The 23546-nt window shown below is 36.0% G+C and overlaps 1 protein-coding gene across 4 annotated transcripts in view; it reads right to left on the bottom strand.

Annotated features, from left to right (window-relative positions):
- GRM8 (glutamate metabotropic receptor 8) overlaps nucleotides 1-23546 on the bottom strand; it is a 331061-nt gene that overhangs the window by 164037 nt on the left and 143478 nt on the right. For all 4 annotated transcript variants that reach the window (XM_032688651.1, XM_032688648.1, XM_032688650.1 and 1 more), the window contains 3 exons: nucleotides 18238-18373; nucleotides 17603-17757; nucleotides 16508-16645 (listed from right to left, as the gene is read on the bottom strand). In XM_032688651.1, the coding sequence (XP_032544542.1) occupies nucleotides 16508-16645; nucleotides 17603-17757; nucleotides 18238-18373 (429 nt within the window). The remainder of the gene's footprint in view (nucleotides 1-16507; nucleotides 16646-17602; nucleotides 17758-18237; nucleotides 18374-23546) is intronic.

The following is a 23546-nucleotide window of genomic DNA, read 5'->3' as shown; positions in this document are numbered from 1 at the left end:
AAGAGACACATAGGCTCCAAATTGTGGAAATAAGTTTAAAATTTAAAAAAAAAAAATCTATAAGATCATCAGATTTGGATTCTTCAGAGAGTTTCATTCTCTTGTAGGAGAATAGCTACTGGCATAGCTGGGGGTCAGTACTGAGGCCATGTTGCTGAGAACACAGTTGAGATGGGCAGGACACGTCTCCAGGATGAAGGACCACCGCCTCCCTAAGATCTTGCTTTATGCTGAACTTGCCACTGGCTGCCGCAAGAGAGGAGCCCTGAAGAGGAGATACAAGGACTCCCTGAAACAAGATCTCAGCCTTGGCCATATTGATCATCATCACTGGTCAGCTCTGGCCTCCAATCGGGAGGTCTGGAGACACAACATCTATAACGCTGCTATTTCCTTTGAGAACGCACGCAGGATCACTCTCGAGGAGAAAAGACAACGTAGAAAGAATCGTGTCTCGCCGATACCACCTAAGGAGTCTTTCTGCTGTGCCTTTTGCAACCGGACTTGTCTATCTCGAATTGGCCTTTTTAGCCACGAGGGTACTTGTAGCAAATGTTGGTAGAGCCTTTCCCAAATCTTCGCTAGCGAAGTCTAGCCATGATGATGAGCTGGGGTTCAGGAAATACATAACTGTTAAGAGATGAGTATGCTCAGCTCCTGCCTGACATTCTACTTCTACAATCATATCTTTGATTTTGAGGAAGAGGTGAAATGCCTAACTTAGTATCGTCTGAAAAATAGCCTCATAGAAGGATTTATCCACTGTCCAGGGACATGAAAAACTACTAGACATCAATGTCAATGTTTTTATCTGTGTTATTTGTCATAATCATTACATCATTTATGCACACTGTCATTGTTGACTCCATCAGCTGTGTGCTAGCTAAAGCTGTTTATGCATGTACTACATACAATAAAATATTACACACTACTCTGACAAAAAATGAGGTTTTTTCTGCATCCCAAATCATACATTTTTGTCCTCATCTTAAGCTAAGAGTTATGGGGTGACTTTGTTACAGAGTTACACTTCAATATAGAATGTAGTTCCATCACAGTAAAAATACTTTCTAAAAAGCTTAGCAACATTTTGGTTTTTAGGGAAAACAACAGAGAAAACAAGGACTATGTTGAAAATGTGACTGTTATATTTTAGAACTAAAGCAGTTTGAAACTTTTAGTTACATGTATTTGATTTTTATGCTAGATAGCGCACTATAATATTTTCATTGAAATAGAGTAAGGTTTAATTCTCTTTGCTTTGAATTGTAAAATGGTCTGGTTTGATTTCAATTCCAAATGTCAAAATCCTTTTTGAAATAGAAGATTGATCTTCTTTGCAGTTCTGCTTCTCAAGGGGATTTCCTGAATAATAAATTAAGAATAAAGGCTTTGACCCTTATTACATTTATTTCCCACTTTCCTAAATAAGTTCTGAATGTGTAACAGTAGTCATTGAAAATGTTCCATTTCGTCTGAGACTAGGAACGAGGGAGAGGGGACTGGAAACTGTTCTCCCGTGGCCTGCCAGTGCATGTCAACACGAAGAGGTCCAGCCCCAAGGCCCAGCTCCCACAGCATCAGGTCCTCTCCCTCCAGGCTGAATGCTATTACTCTTAATAACTCCCTGAGCCTTTCTTCACCTCCCACTGAGAGTTTCTATGCTGAACTGAAAATAAGTAACACAAAGATTAGAGGGAGGAGAGGGGTTTGGGAAAAGCAAAATATTTTTCTCCAAAAGCATCCTCCATAGACCTGCATACAGACAGGGATGACAAAAGAATTAAGGGAAAGATTTTACTCAGTAGAATAAATGCATACTGCGATATATGTACACATATACTGTAAATCATATTAATATTTAAAAATTGTATGCTCCAGACAGTAGACCTGTATGGATAGCAAAAAGCATGGAATAGGATTATATCACCATCATTTGATCAGATAGTCAATCACAAACAAAATTGAAGAACAAACAATATGACTATTAATAATGCAGTTTGCCAGATAAACCCCTGCTCTCTAGGGAAGTATCATAAGGCAGCAAAGTACAAGCACTCCAAATTTCTATTTCATTGTAGAACTGGCTATAGAATATTTTGACATGGGTAAATAATATATTTAAGATATTCTTCATGTTGCCATAATCGTTCTTAAGACTCTTCATCTGTGAAATGCTACTGGGTTCAGTGTGGTCTTGCACAGATGCATAAGTGGCCCCCTCTACCTTGCAGGACAGTAAATTGTTTGAAGGTATAATTACACCTGAAATGCTTGATCATGATGTAATTAAGTACCTCACTCTAAAATGAGAATTAATTTAAACTAGCATTCAAAACATCATTTAAAAAAAGAGTTACTAAGGACTTGAACATCATAAAAACATGATCCCTTGAAATTTCACATAGCCACATTTCTGAGGAGTAAATATCATAATGAAGCATCAGCCAGAGATACTGTAAATGACCAACAAGAACAAGTAGAGAACCTCAAAAAGAGAAAGGATGCTGTTTTTTATTTGGATGACTTCATCAGACTCAGATTGGGATAGGACTACAATGAGCACCTTTGTAATCACAACCAGCACATGTTCAGATACACCTTTCTAAAATATAAGAAAAAAAAAACATTAACAAAAAAAAAGGGAATTTTTTTCATTTTCTTTAAGGAGCACTGTAAAAAGGTGAAGTAGGTGGTAAAAGCACCTTTCACATTCTAAAAACGCACTTTCTTTTTTCAATGTCACTATATTACTGGAAGAAAACATATAGCCTTGGTGTTAAAGGTTCTAAAAGTAAAAGCCAATGTGATTCAATATTACAGTGAATGAAGCTGCAAGAAATTTTAATTCCTTTTTTCAGAAAAATGATTCATGCTAAATGACAAAAAGAAAAAATTTAATCCATGGAAAACAGAACCACATAACATCAGACCAAAAGAGATTTCAAGGAGTAATATGTACCACAATTCCCTCTCACATGCAATTTTTCTTCCATCAATTCTACAAAATTTCATAATTTAGTATTGCTGAGATCAGATTCTTGGTTGGTTAACCTTTATATAGGATGTTTAAAGTTGTCTTTTTTTCAAGGTTCTGTGAAACCTACCTATAAAGTTCTGCTTATTCTCACCCTACTTTTAAGATCTAACTCTTCTCTTCTGAAGTGAAAAGCAATGTAGATTCCTTTCTGATCATTCCTTTAAAGCTTTTCTTATTCTACTCATCCTTTGATTACTGACCTCTCTATGATTTCCACAAAGAATCAAGCTATTACTCTCATTTGGGGGGCCACATCCTCTCAAATCTCATAACACTTCATGTCAATAAAGCAGCACTGATGTACAGCATTGAAGATCTGGCCACCATACAGCCTTTGTATTTTATCTCTGTGCAACTAAGTTGCAAAACATTTGGTCTCTTGTTTCAAACCCAGTTTCCTTTATTGTCATCATAAATCACATGAATGATAATTTCACAGAGGAATTGGTAAAAACATTTCAGATAAAATGGGAAGTGACCTTAATACTCATTCAAAATTCAACCCAAATTTTAAGCAGACCCAAAAGTCACATACTTCAGCTCGCAGAGATGTGGGACAATCAGAGCCCGGCTAAGAGAACAATGTTTAACAGAGAGTTCTGGGAAAGTTTTAATATGAATGCTGATATCCAGGTCATAGGTAGTTCTGCTGAAAAGTGCAGAAGCTGTATAGGTTCATCTGACCTTTTTCCTGCAGGCCTGTCAGGTATCAAACTTTACATTCTATGCTATCCCACTGCATATAGAAATTGCAAATGTGAAAGATCTTTACATGCTCACTTTCAGTTCTGCTAGCTGACATGAAGACTTGTGTGATCTAACACAGCAAATTAATTTTTCTTACTTTCATTATTTTTTCTTCTCACCATTTTAAAACACTACTACAACTACAGATTTCCCCTAAAATCCAGGGGAAAGGTATCAAAAGTTCACGAGCAAGTTTTTTCCTCTAAAATTTATACTCTAATTTTGCAAAACAGTTAAAATTACATATATATATATATGTGTGTGTTTATATGGTCCAGTTAAAAAAAAAAATGCAATGAGTTCTAGGAATTAAATCCCTGAATGTGTGTACCTTATCTATCAGTAAATAATTAGCAATTTATACAGAAAATTTAACTTCTTTTTCTCTTCCAAATTTTGTGAAATCATTTGTAAACTTATGTTCGTTATTTATTTGGAATTACTAATTACAAAGTCAATTTCTAATTTTTCACCTGTGCATTTTTTTTGAGATAGTTTTTATCTGTAGATTGGTGAATGTTATGTACTTTTAAGTACAATACAGAACATGACCACTTTTTTGTCCACTGTAGCCTTTTGGCAGATGTTAACATTTCTGTCCAAAAAGTTTAAAAAAACCCAGTTATTCTAGTAATCTGCATACAGTCCATGTGTTTGTTATATTTTCAGATTTTATATGCAATATAAAATGTCATTTCTAAAATTGAAATGACTGGACATGGCACTTATTGCTATAGTTTAGTTAACATGGGGGTGTTCAGTCAAAGGTTGGACTCGATGATGTCGCTGGTTTTTTCCAATCTTAATGATTCCATTATTCTATGATTCTAATATATCCTGCAAGAAGGTTCAGTGAATTGCAGAGCTTATTCTATCACTGTGCAATCCAGCACTTACAACGTTCTTAAAACTGCCACTTTTAGAAACTCGGTCACTTTTTCAAAATTTAAAAGGAATAGAATAAATTTGTTTCCTTTGCTGTAGTTTCAAAAGTCACAATCAATTTAAAATGTTACCTTGAAGTGCTTCTGGTGCTGGAAATAACTTGTCCACTTCAAGATCAGAGAATAATTGTTGGTCTATCTGAGAATCTTTGAAGAACTGTTCTTTCTATATTGTGGCTCAGGAAAAAGTCTGCCAACAGTCAGAAGCCAACACTGAGAGTAAAAAAGCACCCTTATTTTCTGAGTCAAACAATGCTTAGGTGGCACTTACATTCCACTGGACTCCTCTGAACAGGTTTATGACGTGTGCAAATGACCCCTAATTTTTCTTCTTCTTTGTTTGAAGGAATAGGACAGGCAAACAATGTTCAACAACAAAATCTGAAAAATGTAGTCTCTGTCCCAAAGAATCTATATTTGAGCACATGGAAAAGTAGAGAACAGATCGGAAGGAAGGGAACCCTGAACAATATGTTGTTCCATGCCACCAACAAACCACCTGCCCCATGACTGTAGAGCTTGCGAAGACACTTGAATCTTATTATTTTGTGGGATTGGATGGAATGTATGTAGTGTATAGACTTTCCGTTTCACTATTTTACATTTTAGCTAAATAACAAATCAACCAAGACCATCGGCAGCCAAAACTTCAGTAAATGATGAAGACATAATAGAAAAACCTCACAGCATTAATCACTCATTGCCTACTGATGTGACCGAAGATACCACTTAAGGAAGCACACCTCACCCCACAATATCATTTTAATAAACTGAAAATAACTTATTTTCAGCAGAGCACATGAGATCACAATGCCAGGTGCATTTGTCTCAGTGACAGATCATATATGTTATGTAGATTCATCAAAGATTTTCAAGCCTTAATTTGTCTGTCTGCTGGTATTATCTCATCACAGAATAAAATTATTTTATCCAGAATAATTAAATATTCATTTTTTAAATAAAATCTAAATATGAAACTGAAATATACATCTTTTTCAACAAATATTTTGCATAATTCAACAGGATATTGCATTCTGAAAATCCATGATATTATCAATGTCATATATTCAGATCTGAGGATTATTTGCTGATGACCTATGTATAGAGAACTGTCATGTATTAACTGCCCTTTTTTTTCTATTTATGAAAATGCCTATAAGAATGTTAAATTACCTCTAAACATTTATGTAATTCAGTCAGAATTAATACAAGCAGATATTAGAGTTATCACCAGGATCTTACATGAACTGGGAAGGCAGATTGCTTTTTTTGAGAAGATGATGATCAATTCAACCATGGAATAGGATTCACTTCACTTGCTTTGAGGAATCTAAAAGTGGGACACCTCGTCCAATTTAGTCATCTAGGTCTATTTGAAATCTGTAAAGAGAGATGGGCATCCTCACAGGTTAAGTCGTACCAGTCTAAGCAGGTTACTGACGTATGGAGGTGGCCTGTCAGAAGTTGGAGAATTAAGTAAATCCTGTCTCATGAGCTCTATCCAAGTGCAGGCCCACAAGCCTTAAACATGCACTAGTCCAGAGTCAAAATCATTATGTCCAGCGATGCAGTTAAACCAGTAAAAGTTCACTGTAACAAATATACTCCTCCTCCCCTGCATATTGATTTTTAACATAAATTACGTACACTTGTACTTTTACCTGTCCTCATAAGAACCCTCCATACAAAAACATCTCTCTCAAATACTGGATGCAAATAATATTCTGGAAATATTGAACTATAGCTGGTACCTTTAATGGCTACACTCATCCCTTAAAAGCCAAATTCTGACCTCCTTTTCTACACTGATTTACACTACAGTCCATTATGTATGTCCCATTGATTTTGCTGGAACTACTTCTTCAATAAAATTCTACTTGGTAGATTAAAAAGCATCTGCATCTGTTTACAGGTGATCAGTCTGAACTCCGTTCCATAAAAGATGAGCAATTACTTATAAATCAGGGACATTTCACAGGTGAATAATTATTCAACGTATTGAAAGTGTTCATGATATTAAAGCAATCTAATGTATTTTCATTGCTACTTGATGAAATTATGAAACTACTTAGTTTACCTTTACTCGTTGTATTATAAAATTAAAATAATTATCAATTAATTATATATTAATATATAATTATTAAAATATATATTTACTTGTACTATAGTGGTATCTAACATCAGAATAGGTTGAAACATATTTTAATATCAAACATAATCACTGAAGAGATCACAATAGAAAGATTAAAATTTGCTTTGCCCTTGTGCTCATATTTGTTTTAAGATGCCGATATCCTGTAAATCAAGTATTAACTAATAGAGAAAGATTGTTTTATGGGAATTTCTGCATTAACAGTTTATATTTTAAGTCACTACATATTCCAGTGTACGTGTGAGACAATATTTTTCTGCAGTTACAAAACAGAACAAATATACTACTTTATTTGAGGTACTGAGAAACTATGCACTGGTAAATTTAGAAATGCATTTTGAATCAATAGATACTCCAGTAATATTAAAAACATCTTAAAAATATTGAGCTATGTATTAAATAGAAATTGTAGGCTGCGATGAGGTCTCCCCTCAGTGTCCTCTTCTCAACTTGGAAAAGAGGAGAAGCAGGGGAGACCTCATTGCAGTTACAATTTCCTTGTGAGAGGAAGAGGAGAGGCAGACACTGATCTCTTCTCTGTGGTGACCAGTGACAGAACCCAAGGGAATGGCCTGAAGTTGTGTCAGGGAAGATTTAGGTTGGATATTAGAAAAAGGTTCTTGACCCAGAGGGTAGCTGGGCTCTGGAACAGGTTCCCAGGAAAGTGGTCACAGCACCAAGCCTGACAGTCCATGTGTTCAAGAAGCATCTGGTTGATACTCAGGCACGTGGCATGACTCTTGGGGATGGTCCTGTGCAGGGCCAGCAGTTGGATTCAGTGATCCTTGTGGGTCCCTTACACACAGCATATGCTGTGATTCTGTAATTCTGTGACTTTTTGCCGCTCAGAATAGCTAATAAATGAAATAATGCAATGTTAGTTTGCAGTTAGTCATCTTCTGCATATAAGGGCAAGAGTAGTCAAATCATGCTTGTGCTCAGGAGCTGAGGAGAGAGGAGGCTCTATATCATACTGACTTGGAGAGATCAGTGCCATGGAAGCAATTTCCTTTTCTTCGCCACACAGACTCTGAAAACATTAGATGGGGGGTCTACCCTTCTTCAGCTTTACCCACTCAGTCCTTTGTGTGCAGCTACACGCATGTTTTATGTGGATAAGGAATGTGCTTTTGAAACAAATTTCCTGACTGCCTCCAATTTCACTTGGTGGAGCAGCCTTACTGTGTCTCAATGCATAGCACAGCAATTAGGGCAAACCAATCCATCGTATGATTTTTGGTGATACAGCTGTGGCCCTCCAGCTCAAAGGAACATACTAACCTGAAGTAAAATATATTGAAATGAGTACCATGGGGACCCCAGATGCTCACCATGAACTGCTTCACTCTGCAGAGGCGCACTGTTCGATCACATAGGTGTGGTCTCAGGGCACCTGGCCTCCTAGGGAAGAAGGTACCTTACAAAGAACCACTCTTCCTCTGCCCAACTGGTATCCCCCCACCTTGCATTAGACCAGGAGTAAATGTATCATGGACCACTACTAGTGAATACGGAAAAATATATTCAACCAAATTAACATGCCTGCTGCTGATTTTGGTAATGAAGTTTCACGTCCAAAGTTATCAAACAGATTAGTTCACAGCACAGTGCTAGAGTGGTTGGGCAGTGGTCAACAGGTCTGAAGGATGACTAGCCTCCTGTGAGGGTACAAAGAGCAGATCAGCCTGTCTGACCACATCTAAGGACATCGAAAACCATGCAGCAAATGGTCCATGAAGATTTAAACTATTTTTATTGTACTATTTGTATTCCAACTAAGTGTCTATTTAGGCAGAAAGTATTCACATCAAATGTTAATACTTATAAAATGTTAGCACTGTAACTTGAAATGCTTGAATACTGGCAGACACGTATATGCAAGACTAACACAGTTCTTCCAGTTCTCTCACAAGGCAGGATTACAAGAACATGCTCAAAACTGAAAAACCAAATACCTTTTCTACCTGAAGAAGGATTTGAGGTACTCAAGCTTGTAAAGAACATGTCTTTCCATTCACAGCAAGGGTCTGTTTGTGGCAGACCAGGAGAGCAAACTAATGAAGAACGGCATGCAACACCGACTATCAGTTTTCCTGTTCTACTAGCATCTGCCCAAAGTTGGGCTGTACTGGAAATGACAGAGTAATTTACTATTGTCTCCCAGGAACAAGAGATTGAGTGCAGATGACATTCTTACATGTGTGATACCCAAATTATGTCACAAGTAATAATGGTTAAAAGTTTTCAGAGGCTACATTTGTAAGGTACAGCTCAAGAATTCACACAAAATTGTACTTAAAATGGCAATTCATCCACTAGGATATGACCTTCTAGTGACTCTGAGCTGGAAAAAGACTTTCTGGATTCATATGCTATTAGCAAACACATGCATATACACATACATATTAAAAGTATTCCAACTTGGCAGGAGGTATATCAAATATAAAATGGCAAGATATTCTATTTAAATGACTGTGCAGTAGATTATGAATCATAACTTTGTAAAATATTATAAATCTAAATTTGATGCATTTCATGACAGAATATTAAACTTGAATTCCTATTTATTAGTAAAATTAAAAACCTCTGTGGAGTATATAAAAAATTTCTCTTTCATGTTAGAATAAGAAGCTTTTTTAAATTATAAATTTTGTAGGTGAATCTAAGCTTTAACAATTTAGATTTGAAATTTTAGGATTTAGAAGTGCTATTCCACTGGATATATTGTAGAGATTTAAAAATACTAACAACTGATGAAACAACAAAATGGATGACAGCAAGTGAAATGAAGAAATCAAATCAGTGAATGGGTACCATATGTTAGGTCCCCTGATTTGACAGTTCTTGGTCATGTTAATTAATACTTAAGAACATTAGCAGTTGCCAGAATGAAATACTATTCAAATTGAATCTTCTGAAATTCTGTAATTTCTGTATCCAAAGACTGGTCCTTTGTAAGACAACTGAATGTGTATATTTTGATCAAATATACCTTAAGCTATGGTCTTCTATCACTTATCGGTCTATTGGACCCTGACAGAAGAGAGACGGCAAAGTTCATGCCTGTCAGTTCTCCACCTTGAGGAGAGAATTTGGTCTAAACATTCTGACCTGATGAATAGCACAAGAAACTCTGTATTTCTGTCTTATTAATTTTGACAGAATGTCACTCCCTATTCTCAGACAATCAACTTTTTCTTTGGAATTGACTAGCAAGGCTTCTGAAATTTGGAACTAGACAAAATCAGCAAAAATGGTGAATTTATTGCATATGATATAACATATTAAAGAGATTAAATTTCATTCAAGTTATTGAAAGAGGTCTTGATTCCAGCTGAGACATGATCTATGGTCCTAAACTCAAAAGTAAATGCTTTCTGACTCCGTGTATTATTTAATCATACATGATGCTGTTTGATTTAGTGCTGCGTTAGAGGCAGCATGAGACCACTGCAGTGCAGCTACCTGTAACACAAAATTTTCTTAGTTCTGAGATATTGTATAAAGCAGAGTAAGAAACAGCTCAGACTTTGACAAATACTCCTCAAAGTCTTTTGGATCCAATTGATGTGATGGGTAGCAAAGATTCAACAGGTAACTTGGCTCCTGCTTATTGTGCTGCAAATCTAGCTACTGTGATTTTTACATGGAACTACTGTACTTACACAAAACAGCAACAGACATTTAATAAATATAAATAAAAAGTCAAAAATCCTCTGTGATTTGTTCAGAAGATACTTTTCAAATAGAAATCAAGAAAATACCAAAGAGCAGCAAAAGAATAGAAAGAATATGAATTTCCCTTTATAATTCATGCCTAAACATCCAGATTACAATGCAGAAGTAAATCGCAGAGAGGCAGAGCACACAGCTCTTTCTGTGTGCTCTAAAACACTCCTCCTGAGCCTTAGTGCCTTTGGAAAATGCGGCAAACCGATGTGTCTCAACTGCATCTGTGCTGATTTTCTTAACTTTCTGTAGGTCTCATCAAGAAAAAAGCTACTTTAGGAGAGATTTTATGGTAATAGAACCATTACTCAAACTAAATAGCAACGCAATGTACCTCTAAAAGATTCACATTCCACTTTTCAATTTGTTCTATAAACTTTTCAGAATGTGGCTGCATACACACGAGTAAATTTACTTCTTTCTGTTAATATTTTTAAGTACAGTTGTATTTTCAAAGAGGATAGTTAAGAAAATAATTAAATAATATATCTGTAAAATTCCTAGGTATTCATGTTTTCTCCTATACAGCACTGTGATTTTTTTTCATTGAAACACATAGTTCAGTTTGATAGAGTTAATTCAAATGAGACTAATTTACACAGGTCTCTCTATACTTTTGGAAACTCTTCCACCTTCATTTTTAGCAACACAGTCAGCCATTATAGGCAGTTAAAGGCTGATTAGGTTTGAAGAGTAATTAAAATACTAACCATACAAAACAAGGGAAGAGACTACTTCTGTAGGGATTTACATGAAGATTCTTAATTAATGTTTTTGTTGAGGTTTTATTAAAGGGCCACATTTTGCTGTTCAAAGACTGTAAACACTATGATAAATGCATGCCTTTGAGGGATTCTGTGGGGAAAGTCCGGAACAAATCTCAATCAAACTGTGTCTTCTTATGTCAGATTTGAATTTGAGGCTATGTTTTTATCCATTAAAACATGAGTATCCAACTTTGTTACATGTTACATGTTACATGTTACATTTCTACTTATTCACGCAAACACATATCTACATGTGGAAGCACATATATACATAGAAATACTTTATATATATATAAAAAGGACATCAGAATTTTTTGTTAGAATGAAATCAAATATTAGCAGCCTGTGAAGTTAATGGAAGCAAATTTGAGTAAATTTCATTTAATTCTTACCCCTCTCTTTACTCTTCATCATTAATGTTGCTTTCTTTTTCTATCACTGTGTTTTGCTTTTCTGAAAGAGTGATGGTGTATATTTTCAGAACTTCTTTTTAATGCAATTATTAAAATAGTACTCTGCAATATCTTTGTTTCATTTTCAAATATTTGTATTCATCCTTCTGTAGAGTTCTTGAGAAACACAAGACCTAGAAATCTATCTTAAGGCAGGACTGACAAGTAATAGCTCCACAACCAAGAGCTAAGAACACAATGACAGGAATAAATCTGGTCAGTCCACAATGTTCCTGAATAATGCCTAAACTTCAGCTACCAGAAACTTGGCCCACCGGATGAATGGGAAGCTGAGGGAGATGAAAATACTCCAGGATGTTAAAGTAGGCATAGAGTCTCTGCCATCTCCTGTAATCACGGTGAAAGTCCTTTGTCTTGAAGAATCAATAGGAATCAAAGGATGAATACTGTCTCTGTCTTTACAGTTTTCTGCTGGGAGCACAGGGATGAGCAAAAAGCTTCTCATCTCCTCACTTCCCATTCCCACAGAGATCCCAGTGCTAAAGAAAGACTGTTGGAGGACCCTGAAAGATTCATGTCTCATCTCATGAAAGTTCTTTTTATTTTCTATATCTATGAATATAGAAAACCTGCGCCTTGAAAAAATATGTAAAGTAAGGCTTCTGGTAACTGCCACATATGGTTCAATCCTAGTCGTGCTACATTCTTTTCCATTTTGTTGTAGTAAGACAAATGAGTTTTCTCTGCAAATGCTTTTCTCCTTCCCTGAATAAAAAAGTTTAAAGGTAGTCATTGAAATATTCGTGCTCACTAAGTTAATGGTCCAATTTGATTTTTTTTTTTTAATTCCAGAGAAATTGGAACAAATCTTTAACATTTTTCAATGTACTATTCTAATATTGAGGATTTGATCAATGTACACTAAAATTCAGAAACACACAGAGCTAGCAGCAAATCAATAGTGGCAAAGAAATTACTTTTTCAAAGTTTAGGTGAATCATTGCTTTTTGTAAAATGGCAAAAATCAGAAAGTAAACAAACAGGCAAACTCAAGAGAAACTTATTATTTTATTTCTCTCCAAAGCACAAATTCTTTTAGTAATAAGAAGCAACAGCAACAAAAATAAAGAGGATTTTAAAATAAAGTTTAAATAAATAACAATTGTATATTTAAAATAACGATTTAAAAAAACTGTTCAAGCCATCACAACACTTGACTGTAATAATCAGTAATGCATGAGAACAGAAGTAATAAGAAGGTTTATACCCTTGTGTAATTCTAACCTTCAAGGAACCCTTCAGGACTTCCAGTGCTAAAAACACTGTTGATTTTACATGGAAAAGAAAAGAGAGAAAGGTTTTTCACTACTAAGCATTTTCTAGTGTCTTCACAGGGAAAAAAAAATGCTTGAAATTGGATTAAATCAGTAGCATCTTCACCGCAGCTAGTAAAAATTTGAATATGAATAACTCGACTAAATAGAGAATAGGATATCAGTTTTGTTGTTGGGAATTACAAATGTTATATGAGAAAAAGATTCAAGCACCTCCTAAGTAAGATAAACAGGAAGGCATAATAAAACTCATCTCAAGACTGAGAAAACTTTATATCTATCAATTTGCCTTTTAATATTATTGGAGAGAGAGATTTTCAGATTATGGCTGTATCTCAAGCTTTTGGATATCTTTCAGTGTACTACTGCCTACTGACATCACAGAATCACAGAATCATTCAAGCTTGGAAGAGACCTCCAAGGTCATCTAGACCAGCTGTCAATCCCACACCTTCATAATTACCCCTAAACCATACTACCAAGTGCCATGTCCAGAAGCCTCCTGAACACTTCTAGAGACAGGAACACAATACACAAATTGGACTGGTGGGCAAAACACAAAAAGAATCTTATTATCTGCAGTGTCCAGATAAAAATACAGGAAAATCAGGATAAATGGTGTTTTTAAGTTCAGTCTTCAAGTCCTCAACTAGAGACAGGAATACAGAATCATACAATCACAGAACAGGTAAGGCTGGAAAGGACCACAAGGGGTCATCTGATCCAACCTCCCTGCTCAAGCAGAGTCATCCTAGAGCACATGGAACAGAACTGTATCCAGAGAGTTCTTGAATATCTGCAGTGAAGGAAAGTCCACGACCTCCCTGGGCAACCTGTTCCTGTGTGCAGTCACCTGCATATTCTTTTTAAGAATTGAGCTGAAAATTAGGACTGAGAAACTACACATAAAATATCAGAGAAAATCCACTGGAAGGACAAATGACAACTGGGATAGGCCAAGGTTCGGATTTCAATATTAAGCTATAAATAACTAAATGTAACGGCTCTTATATTTGTATTGAAATTTGGGGATTCATTCATTTCTTTTATTTACCACCATTATTTCAGAGCAGACTTGGCCATGAAGTAAACCTCTGTCTTCTCAAGGAAAAGATAATTTCAGGAGTGGGATATTTAATGTTTAGTAGACATAGAAGATCATAGTACACTGACTCATTTGTAGTATGAAGAACCAGCCAGGATTTCATTGCTGTCTCTGTTTTGTGCATGGGAGGCCCTAACAAATAACTGGGGTGTATCAAGTTGTCGTTTGTAATTATCTGGGCCTATACTTGGCTGAGGTCATTCCCCCATTCTCCATCTAGAATTTTCCTTAAATCATAGGAGGTTTATTTTGAACTTGCCCACTCCCAAACTCTTGTTTCAGTTTACTTAAAATGAACATATTTTTGTTACCCAACCCTTTAAATTTGAGTTAGATAAGCATAGGGATCATGATGAATCACCAGCTGGTTTCGAGTCTGCTGCTGTCCAAGTGTCTTTTCTATTGTGGTAAGCTACTTTTAACTGGTTTTAGTCATGAGTCCTATCACTTGTAGGTGCTCTTGCAGAAGAATTCATAGGTTTTTCCCCTGTGGGTGAAAATACATGTGCAACCAACATATGAGACCGCCCATGCCTTCATCCCACCATTTGATCATATTAACTTCCTGGGTACAGAGAATGTTTTCTTTCTATTTTCAGGCACAGAGAACATACCATAATTTTGTTTCATAAAATATATGGATATCTGTTTCAATCAGAAATTATTTTGGATCTATCAAGATATAGCCTGTGCCTTTTATACACTACTTTTCACTTGGTAATTCAATTTGACAGATGTGATGAGGCTGAGACAAGTCATACAACCATCTGTGGTAACATTTAGAGCTTCACAGCCCTTATTCCACCTGAAGAACTTAAAGCTATGTATTTTCTACTTAAAATAGTAAAAACAAAATAATTCCTTTCCAGACATGGGTAACTATCCAGCCATGACTTACTGCTATGTGAATCAAGGCCAATAAGTAAAGGATTAGAGTAATGAGTTATCATTTAGCTCAGTGAGGAAGTGAATATTACTCTTTTTTTTTTTTTTTTGGTGGAGTATGTGGTAAAAGGCAGAAGACAAGGCATTACTGAAATGAGAGAGTGCAAGCATTGGCTCTGATATTTCTGTGAGATGTATCTAATCTTTGAGAAGTCCAGTGCAGTGTTTGAATTGATGGTACAGTACATATACAATAAATTTGATGGTTCAGAAAATGCAGGAATGCATGTGCTTGGGTACTGCACAGTGTATCTGTCTGACAAAGCCAGGAGAACAGGAGTGTTGGTGTGCAGAATGTTTGGAAGAGCACCTCTATAACAAAGGTTGTGTGAAAGTGTCACCAGACAGCCAAAAACCTTGGGAGAGCCAGTGAACAAAAAAGTTCATTTTCCATGTGGAGAGCATTATTTAGTGGAAGAGGGGAAATCAAGGCACATCACAGGTGACTTATGTACATAGCGCAGAAAATTGGGTATTGCTGCTTCCACTAATAACAGAGAGGGTGGTCACAACCCGTAATGCTGGGGGTAGTGGCAGTAATTAAAGAAATTACCCTGACATTAGGTAAAGGTATCTACACAAGAAGTAACATAAGCAATCTGCTGTAGTCACAGAAGGTAACACTCCTGTAATAAACTTTCCAAGTAACAACAAGAAAATATAAGATCAAACTCAGCTATTGATGTGAGTGCTCTATTAACTGTTGTGACAATTTGATGCCTGAGCAAGCAGGTTTGTGAAAACAAGTGATAATTACCTAGAGTTTTTGCTCAAACTTTATAAAGGCTTTCAGTTTTATAATATGATATAGAATCCTGTTTTTTACACATGAGGACAAGCAATAAGAACGTATTGATTTTTACTCCACCCTCAGAGTTTGTAAACTAAATAAGGAGTTCAAGACTTGACCTATCATCAAGACCTCAATAGTTTAAACAGAAATTTAATTTTCGCCGTATATACTTCAGGGATAACAACGTGAGAATTACTGTGATGTACCCATTCACTAAAAAAAAAAAATCATATTGACAACTACAGATAGGATCAGAGAGGAGGTCATTGAAAACATGAATGGAATTGAACCACTGCCACAGGTCCTTAACAAATTGTGTACCATCACTGGATTTGTGCAAATTAACTACTAGATTTCTCTTACATTGTCCATGAATTTTTTCTTCATGTTTAAGAAAAAATGTCACACTTTTCTTACAGCTCAGCAGTATGCATTGGAGAATTGAAGCAAGACAGAAAAGTGATGAAAAGAAAGCGATTCCTTTCCTGCACTCCTGTAAATGAACAATTTACAGATAATGTTTTACTTTCAGAGTTACCTGTGCATTTCTTGATATTGCTATTTCTTTTTCCATGTGATCCTAACTTGCATCCAAAGTTCTCCTCCCAAAATTCTGCAAACCAGACATTTCTTCGATTGTTAGCAAGTGTTCTGCTCCGAAAATATCTATCAAATCCTACATTCAAGAGAAGGGAAAGAAGCATTAAAATGTGATACTGTATCAAAATAGTAATTTAAAGACAATAACAGATTTTGTATAAATATAACAAGAAAAAGTTTTAGATACAAACTACTATAATAAGATATTTTATCAGCATAGTAGATTAATCTAATCTAAGGATTAGATTTCATTTCAAGGTCACTTAAGATAATGGGGGCCCTCTTCATTGAACCAGAGGGCTTCCAGAACACCTAAACTTCCGCTTTTATTTATATATCTAATGACATCATATGAGAAAGTAAAGACTCCTGCTGAAACTTGATCTCCAGCCTTACCCTTACAATCCAGCAGCCATAATCAAATCATGATTAACACATCCCATCTGGATTACACTCTTTACAAATATCTCCCTGTGGCTAAATTCTCCATGTAACATCAGTAGTGCTCATTTTTTTCTAATGAATTACCAGTTTAGTGCACTTAACGAGACATTAAGTGATGTTACAATGTCCAGAACCCTCACAGGAATAAAGTGCTTCAAGCCAACTTCCACTTCATCCACTAAGTCTGAATCTTAGTTAATTTAGTGGGTTCCTAAAGTAAGTTTAGGAGAGGAAAGAAGGGCATAGATTGATGTCCTCCCCAGAGAATAAGCTGACTCATTATCATCCATCCAGTACTCTCCTTATTTGTCCCAAAAAACCACCAGGCTATGTTAAGAAGCTCTCGACCCTAAATGTCCTAATTAGGAGACAATTATAAGATTGCCTAATTGCAGATTCAGCATCTCCTCATCTTAACAGAGATATTAAATGATTGTTGGATCAGGTCCACTCAAGTTACTTAGTTGGAAAGTTTTTCCTGATTACCCTGTAATCAAGGACTACATGATTTTTTAATTATTTTTTAAAGAGACCTATGGTACTTGAACATTGGCAGAGAACAAGGTTTTTGTGCCATGTGTGCCCCTACCATCTATTGATGTTCTTTTGGGTAGAATGGTTACTGCTCCTTCTGCAATCTCCTCTTGCTGCTGAACTGGTGAAATTTTTGACCCCCAGCTGTCTGAGCCAATCCAGAGGAAATGTCCAGACTGATTAGCTTTTTTTGCTGCTTCCAGTATTCGCCTGCAAACAAACAACAGATGATTAATTAAACAAACTGCATTTACAAAGAACCTGAGAACCCCCAGCATTTATTTTGGCTATGCATAAGTAAACTTACACTAATCATGTAGTCAATAGTTTTCACAGTCTAAAGCATATTCAACAACATCTGTAATGAACTCAAGATACAGTACTACACAAGTCAATTTGTTTCATCTTTAGCAGTATTTTTCTAGTATTCTTATTTGTTTCTTCCTTTTCAGTCACCAAATAACAATCTATTGGCACTGGACTCTTTGGAGCTAGGAACAGGTTAGAACTACACAGAATAAAGGACTAGCACGTCGTACAATTATAACTCAATTTCTTATCATCAGATTTCCAAGAATTTTTACATGGGATTGAATCTGAAACTCCTTTATTACTCTATTCTGCACCAGCTAACCAAGCATCTTTGTGAAGAGGAAACATCTTCAATACACAAAATTAGGAAACAGGCACCTAATATCATCTTCATTCGCAAACATGATCACTGCTCGAGCATTTGGAGTTTCCAACAAGCGCTTGATGATCTTTTCAAATTCTCCTGGTCTTGGTTCCCGAGGGATTTTGAGTGACTGAGCAATGCAAACACCTCCTAAGAAAAATTAAAATGATACAAAAAAAAAAAAAAAGAAGAATTTTAACACACTAAATATCCATACTTCAGATAATCCAGAGTTAGCCAGGCAGGTAAAGAAAGTAAGGTGCTAATCTGAGATACAGCAGCACAGCAAAAGTAAAATTATCTGTGTATTTTGAAATATTCACTGTACTTACTTGCACATTTAATGTCTTAAAGATTACAACACCATTACCTGTTATTTAATTTTTGAATACATTTTTAAACAGAATCCAGATGTATATTGTCAAGCACCACACTGGCTCAGCTGGACTGAGTTCCACAGACTTATCTAATTCAGAGCACCTGAGAACTCAGCCTTGCCACAGCATTGCATTGAACCATGGAGCCACAATTCCACAGTTATCTTATGTTCACAGAATCACAGAATATGCTGAGTTGGAAGGGATCCACAAGAATCATCAAATCCAACTGCTGGCCTTGCACAGGACCATCCACAAGAGTCACACCACGTGCCTGAGAGTTCTGTCCAAATGCTTCTTGAACTCTTGTTAGGGTTCGTGGTGTGACCACTTCCCTGGGGAACCTGCTCCAGTGTCCAGCCACCCTCTGGGTGAAGAACCTTTTTCTAATATCCAACCTAAACCTCCCCTAACACAATTTCAGGCCATTCTCTTGGGTTCTGTCACTGGTCACCACAGAGAAGAAATCAGTGTCTGCCCCTCCTCTTTCTCCCCTGAGGGAGTTGTTCCTAATGTGGCTCTTTGGTATCAGGTACTGTCATACACCTCTACTTTCTCAGCAGAGAGTACAATGTAGAGAATTTGCAATGTCCTCTTATGAACGAATACATACAGATCACTTTTAATTGTTATTATGACATTCTTAATTAAGTTGTCTTAATTATTTAAGAGGTTATCATTGAATATTCTAAATTACTAATCAGCAAATGAACACAAACTCAGAGATGATATTTTTTTATATCTCTTCCTGACAGAGGGAGGAAAGTGCTAATTGAAATCTTTATGTTTTACCTGTCAGGAAAAAAAGGGCCAAATTTCTACAGAAACTTAGGGATTTCTAATAGCTTTCATACACCAGTTCAAGGGAACCTCTACTTCCTAGTTACAATATTGTTATTTGTGTATGCATGCAAGGAGAAAAATTCCTTCAGCCTGTTGCTTGAATCACTGAGTCTATATTGGCACCAGCTTCCTATACCATAGGTGATATATTATTGTTTGCTGATTTGCCTATTTTAATTATTTTTTCTTAAGAACTATTACCTGATTCTCATTACTACGTCTACTGCATCCCAAAAGTATTTGTCCTTGCCCATTGTTATTCCAAGCATAAAAGCCTCTTGTGGAGAATCTAATCATTAATAAACCCAGAAAATCAAGAAAATTAATGTTAACTCTAACAAAAAGTGACATGTTACTAGACAAAAGCAAAGCAAAATATGTTTTGCATCTCTGCATCTGAATACTTCTACACTGAAGGTTGCCTTCAGTGTGAATATGAACGTGTTTTAAGAGAGATGTTCTATCTTTAATGAATGCTAGTATTTATTTTCTGATGTATAAGATCATTTGAGGCACATACATTACTATGTATTAAGGGTAATTAGTCAACCAAAGTCATAGTTAGATGGCTATGTCATGTATCGGGAGGCTTTCCAACAGTCTCAGCAGTCTTATCCCCCTATCAAAATGTCAACCTTCTGTTTTTTGAAAGTACTTTGCTTATTAGGTTGATGCACACTATCAGTGATAGGATTTGAACAAAAACAAGGGTCCAGCCAGGTGAAGCTTGGGATGTAGACTTACATGAAGACTTTACTGAGGCCCCTTTTGTAAGCTTTCTTAAGCTTAATGTATTTAATCTTTAAGCAAAACAAGCAAACAGGTTTAGATATGGGATAAAAGAAGCACAGAATTATCAACTGCCAGTGTAAAAATAACAACTTTTAAATTATATCAGCCAGTTTTATTCGCAGGTAAACATATCACCTTTTTCAGTTAGATATCAATTAGTTGTGGTTACATTATTATTTTGTTAGATTGAGAAATTCATTCTACAGCATAGGCTTGTCCTGAATTCTTCTCTGCTTTACGTGAAAGAAATATTTGCAAGTCAGAACATCTACCATTTCTAACAAAAATTTTTTGTACATAATTCTTTACCATCTACAAATAGTGTCACAACGTAACATAAATAATTTACTCATCTGCTTTAAAATGGAATATAGAGCCTTTTTCTGGCATTAAATTTCTTCACATTTTTATGAACATCTTGGTTCCTCCACAATGGACAACTAATTTGCCAACAACAACAAATAAGCCTTTATAGCAGGCAATCCTAATATTCATATGGTATTTTTGAAAATCCACTAATGAAAAGATGGACACTCTACTGTGAAAAGCTTCAGCCAATTATCTAAGATGATATTAGGCTATAGTGATAGACACTCAAAAAGCCCTTTACTGCAACCTCTTTCCCAAGTAACAGGGCAGAAATGTAAGAGAAATATTTAGCAGATAACCTGTAAATGAAACAATCAGCAATTCATTTTTAAAAAAATAAAAACTAGAAAAAAATGCCAAGCTTCCAGATGTCCCCAGAGTCCTTCAGCACAAAAAGTAACAGAGATCCTAAAAATGACATAAATTAATAATTTGTTACCTCATATATTTTAAGAGCGCATTTTTCAACTACTTCTACTCATGCAAAAGCCCTTAGGAAAAAAATCATTCTATCCACATAAAACTCAAATGCAAATATTACAAAATGCATATATATAATAAACTACATATAGCCATCTACAATCTGAGTGAAATGGCTATCAAGCAATGAAAAACTGCAGTATCTAAAGAGGCTATTTGCATGAAAATAGTGTAGAAGAAACACCTTTCCATCACTGTGGCAGCAAGTTCAGCCATGACTGTACTCTGTATCTCAGCATCTCTGCATTGAAGAATGTGTTAAGTACTACTAGGAACAAAATAAAATGCACTTCAGACTTGTTGGTACATTTATAATTGACTGTGTAAGCTATTTCCAACACAAAAACCACCTTGTATACATCCTTACCTATATATTGCATACACAACTGTTGCTCAAACAAATAACAGGGTATCAATTTCAGCTAATGATGAAATGCTAGATCCAGAAAGATACTCACAGCATTACAGTGTCTAACCTCTTGGCGCCCTGCTGGCTTTGAAATCTACAGCCTGGGCTAAGTGCCCAGACACAGAGAGAGATAAGTGCCTAAGAAAAGGATTCTTATGCGCCAGCAAACTGAATAAGGAATAATCATTCCTCCAAAATAGGTAGCTGAGGTACTAAAAAGACAAGTTTTAAGGCCAGCTGTAAGGATTTATCTTATGAAGCGTGAACAAAAGAGAGATTTCCCCAAATCAAGAAGAAATAGGGTTTGAGAACAGATGTCTCATATGTGATACCAATGGATTTACCATTTGCTGCAGAGGTGCCAAAGGGCAGGTGGTTCAGGCATCTAATGTCTCTGGAGAATTTATGGTTCTGAATCATAAGAACAAATAGCATCTACACATTTCACTCTGTCAGCATTTCTGACTGATTTGGGATGATGACTGCTTGTCCCTGTGGCTGGTTTTTAAAATATTTTTTATCCTTCATTGTCTGGGGATGTACTTAAAAAAATATATTGGTCTAAATTTCCCTTGGCCAAAATGATGATAAATCTAACATTTTTAAGAAGAAATGAGAAGTAACTTTCTTCTTACTGAGAAGGAAATTAGATGTTTAAGCCCTATCAATTAAAAGAACCTATGATGAGGCTTCAGAGGGCACTGCGCTAAAAGCTGTTATTGAGACCAAAAACAAAGTCAGCCAGACAGACTCACTTCAGGTAGCTCTACTATGGAGATTAGTATTCTACCCACTGCTCTTGTACCCATTCCCTAATTCATATATGACATAGGAAATGAAATTAAGAGTTTGCATCTGTCACGCATTTCAAAGACATTAAGAGGCCACTGATGGAAAGTAGTTCTTCAGCTACTCTGGGGGAAAATAAAAGTCTTAGCACTAAACTGTGCTAAGCCTCTTTTGTCTGTTCTCAGATCTGTAAAGCTAAGGTCATTCTCAGCCATCCTAGAGCTTGATTTGAGAAAGAAAACAGTTAATATGAACTGCATTGTGTCAGTGATGACAAGTATCCATTTCTCTTCTGTCTAGCACCTATCAAGTGCGATATCCAGCACCTGGGGCCAGGCGATGATAAAGAGAAGGAGAGCAGAGGTGGGAGCTGGAAATCAGGTTCATGGCAGAAGCTGCCTCACTTGTGATCCAGTGCTCAGTCCAGCCACTCTGCACCACGGTTAGCAGCTGGGAACCCACTTTTAAAAATGGAGTTGTAACCAGACCTGATCTACAAAAGCATGTTTCTGAGTCCTTTTCTCCATTGTGATAAAAGTCATATCTTAAACAAATTGTTCAAGGCTAGGTTTGGTTTGCTTACAGGTGGTCTGTATAAGACAGCTTGTGGGAAACACACATTACCACCAAACAAAAAAAAAAAAAAGGGAGATTTTGAAGATATTGTCAGTACACAGGATCAATAAACGTTTTCTATTCTTTTGGAGCTCTTACAGAAGTGATTCTTCCAAGTGGGGAAAAAAGTATATGTAGTACCTGCGTAATTTTGGCAGTTAAAATTGCAATGATTTTAAAATAATAAATACTAGTTTTTACTCCCTGGGGTTCTGAAATCACAAGATGACATGGTGCTTGTAAACCATTAAATACTCAACTGTATGAAGCTGGGTGTCATAATTTAATTGAATCGACATTGAATGTGTATTTGGAAAATATCAGACAGACTTGGTAGAAAATTTGCACAAACAAATGAATTTCCTGAAGAAAAATTGAACGATGAAGATAAATGCAAATACAAGGGCCGTATTGTCTCCCACCCCAGGTAGGACTCAGCACTACATTATGGACCACCTTAGTAGGTTATGCAAGAAAGGGTACTGTCTTTGTACCAAAAAAGCTGAAGACAGTTTTCAGTTCAAGTGGGATCAGTGTTGGAACCACAACCATACTACATGGAACTAGTTTACCCTCTAAACTTTTTTTTCCCCACATAAATATAACACTAGCCTTAGCATTGTAATAGGAAAGGGATCAAGCTATGCAC

Source organism: Chiroxiphia lanceolata, chromosome 5, assembly GCF_009829145.1.
Source record: "Chiroxiphia lanceolata isolate bChiLan1 chromosome 5, bChiLan1.pri, whole genome shotgun sequence".
NCBI classification, from domain to species: Eukaryota; Metazoa; Chordata; class Aves; order Passeriformes; family Pipridae; genus Chiroxiphia; species Chiroxiphia lanceolata.
This window is presented reverse-complemented; position numbering and strand designations above follow the sequence as displayed.